Below are 3,366 nucleotides of genomic sequence, written 5' to 3' on the forward strand. Positions count from 1 at the left end.
TAATGTTTCAATAATATTTCTGATTTTTATACTTACAGAAACTGTTTAAGATGAGTTTGGCCAGAGTTCGCTTCCCAGGGTTTTTCTCAAACTTGGACTTGTCCAAGACTATTCCATCTCTATCATAATGCATTTTGATGAAAAGATCCTTCTGCTCTTCTGTGACAACATCATTTGGAAAACCTGAGGCATGGAGTTTCATGGCCATATTTTGCCTTATATATGAAGAAAAAATACCATCTTCCTTTGTCTGTGGGTTGAATTTTTTTACACCTGGATATTGGTAACATTCATGAATAGCTTTGATTACATATCCTTTCTCCACAGCAACCTTAACCTCAGGCACAGGCCATGTCCCCAGAATCATTCTCTCCTCATCAGTATGATTACATCCATCCTGATTTGACGTTTCTGCACAAGTTTTACAAAGAGGAAATAGAAGCTTATTACAACATTTGTATGGCAATACAGGTATGAAGAGATCAGTAGGAGGTAAAATAGTAGCTTTTATAACACCATTCATATCTTTCAATTTTGGCATTTCTGGATCCCCTTCAACATAGGGGGTTGCATGTGAATAACAATATTCTTTATGCATCATTTGCGCTGGATACTCGCTGATTACATCGAACAGACAAATTTTCTCTCCTTTTTTCAGGTCAGCCACATATTCAGTATACAATGCAGATGTCCGCCCCCCATACAAGGCATCACGAAGGTTTAGAGGTGCAACTCTTTTGAAAGGATGATTCTTAAAAAACTCAATAACATCAGTATTTTCAAGTAAGTCTTTCTTAAAATCACATTCCCATTTCTCTATGACTACATAACCTGCATCTCTATACATTTTTGTGATTTTCTTAGTGTTCTCATAAGGGTCAACATTATTTTTACCTCTTATTCTAGTTCTCGATTCCTCATCCGGAATGCATTTTCTACAAAGGTGCCAATAACAACCAGCAAATTGATAAATACGTTTCTCAATCGAACCGTCTTCTTTTGTAATTTCAACATAACCATCAACTTTGTTGTTCAAAATAACAACTTCACGTGAGTTCTCTGCATGAGTTATTTTTTTACCTAAAACATGTTCTTCGTATGACAACCATTTTAAAGCTTCAAATGATGCTTTATCTCTCCCTCTGTATCCACCTCTAGGCACAATACCAATCTCACTGTTTCCAAGATGATTCCTTCGGAAATTTGCCATACAAGCTGCAGAAAGAGTGATACAATTGAACAAAGGATCAAAACCTGCACTTTCCATGAACAATTCTTTAAATGTTTGCATTGCTTCTCTTAAAATCTGAACATCTGATCTACAATAAGCAATTATTTCATCTTTAAAATTGAAAAGGTAATCAGAAGCTACTTGCTCATCATACCATTTATTAAATTCAACCAAATCTTTGTCACTTAATGTCGAGCAACAGTAAAGATCTTTTGGAGGCATCGGGCCTGAGTATTCATACCAATCTTCATTATTAGCCATATGACAAAAATGTCCTTTCTTTAATTCTTTCAAACCAAATGCTTTAGGGAGAGATGAGAGCCTTTGTGGTAGAAATGAGAGGGAACATTTAAAATGCATCCCCTTTGTTTTCAAACTTAAAATCTTAGCTCCAGCTAATTTGACCTCAGGAGTGATGTTCTTGGCGAGCAACTCCTGTGTAAGGAAAAAGCCATCATATGATTTAAAATTATGGGCAAACAAGGTGATGTGAGTTTTTCTCTCACTATGAAGCTGAGTCAAGTAATCTAAAAAATCTTTTACTACATTTGAATCTTTATAAAAACCTTGAAAAATATGCTCTCTTTTACCACAAGTGCTGCAATCATTTTCTATATTATTATCTTTCTCACAATCGTCACATACTTGTTGACAAATTAATAAATTAGGTTTATGCTCTTTCCAGTTATCTCTACCATCATATGAATCATCTTGCCTGGCCTCAATGTCGAAGTAGATCTTGAGGTAACGAGTGTCCTTGGCTTTTACTTTTTCGTTCCATTCGACCATATGACACTCATGACTATTATGTAAGTACCTTTTACAATATTTACATATTTTCCAATTACATCTATGCTTTGCCATTTTTGTTTTGCCATCCAAAACATAGAATTTTCGACAAGTAGTACAATACTTTTTTATGTCACAAGTACTTTTACCAGAACCCCTTATTTTGAGATGTTCTTGAAAACAAGCATCACCTGCGAAATATCTTTTGCAAGCTCCACAAACTTTTAATGGCGTTTCAGTATGTAGTGTCCCACCATCACATCTCTTGCAAGACAAATCACATCTGTGATTATATTTCTGACCTTTACCTCCCTTCAGACAACTTAAACAAAAATAAGTAGCATTCAATACAGCTTTTATCCTGACAACTCCATAAAAATGGTTTCTATCTTGTAAGATGAATAATACATTCCTTTCATCACCATTATCATTGAATTGAGAACCACAAAATATAAATTCTTTACATTCTTTATCAAGAAAAACAACCAATCTTTCTCTTAAAATAAGTTGAAACTTTACTATTTCATCATATCCACATTCTTGATTTGGACTAACATTAGCACTTTTACATAGTTTTAATGCTAAATTGTAAACATCTGAACTATTAGGTTTTCTTAAGTGATATACTGCGGACCTGTTTTTAGCAGAATTATACAATTGTAAAAATGCTATACATCTTGCTAAACACATGTTGTCATTTTCATTTTTAGGGTCGTAAATACTCCCTGTCTTACAATATCTTTCAATCCAACTCTCTTTTGTTTCGTGATGACGGGTGTCACGACCACTGCCTCTGACTGATGGTACATGAATGAAATTTAGGTGAAGAACACCAGCACAAAAGCTTTGATTACTATTTAAGGTTTTACATAATTTATCTAACACAACTCTACCATTCAACTGGCCAACAGGTCTGAGATGAAACCAAATAGCATTCGTCTCGTCATCACCTCGCACTTCAAAAATACATCTATCTTTTTCTACTGCATTCACTAATTCACACTGTCTTTTTATCAAATCATCAAATAGAGTCTCCATGTACAAATCGTTATCGAGTAACTTCTTTTGCAGGTCCTTTATGTGGAACGTTTCTTGACGGAAAGTCGTCTTGAACTGACCGAGATACCTCTCTTTGGACTCCAGAAGCTCGATCACAGGGTCACTATCACCTTGCTCTACCTCAGGAGGATCTTGAGGTGCAGGACGTTTCCTCCCGGATCGCGTCGTCGGCGTGGTGCTCGTGGGCTCTCCTCGTGACGTGGACGGCGGCGGCGCGGTGCTCGAGGGCTCTCCTCGTGACGTGGACGGCGGCGTCGGCGGCGCGGTGCTCACCACGCTGGCAGGTG

The 3,366-nt window shown here is 36.7% G+C and overlaps 1 protein-coding gene across 1 annotated transcript; it reads right to left on the minus strand.

Annotated features, from left to right (window-relative positions):
* Nucleotides 1–36: 36 nt before the first annotated feature.
* On the minus strand, nucleotides 37–3,058 carry LOC113215208 (uncharacterized; the record flags this gene model as incomplete). Its single annotated transcript, XM_052277099.1, has 1 exon — nucleotides 37–3,058. A coding segment is annotated over exon 1 (3,022 nt), but the record flags the coding sequence as incomplete, so codon positions are not given.
* Nucleotides 3,059–3,366: the final 308 nt, after the last annotated feature.

This window comes from Frankliniella occidentalis, unplaced genomic scaffold (assembly GCF_000697945.3).
Source record: "Frankliniella occidentalis isolate FOCC.00 unplaced genomic scaffold, Focc_3.1 Scaffold5725, whole genome shotgun sequence".
Classification (NCBI taxonomy): Eukaryota; Metazoa; Arthropoda; class Insecta; order Thysanoptera; family Thripidae; genus Frankliniella; species Frankliniella occidentalis.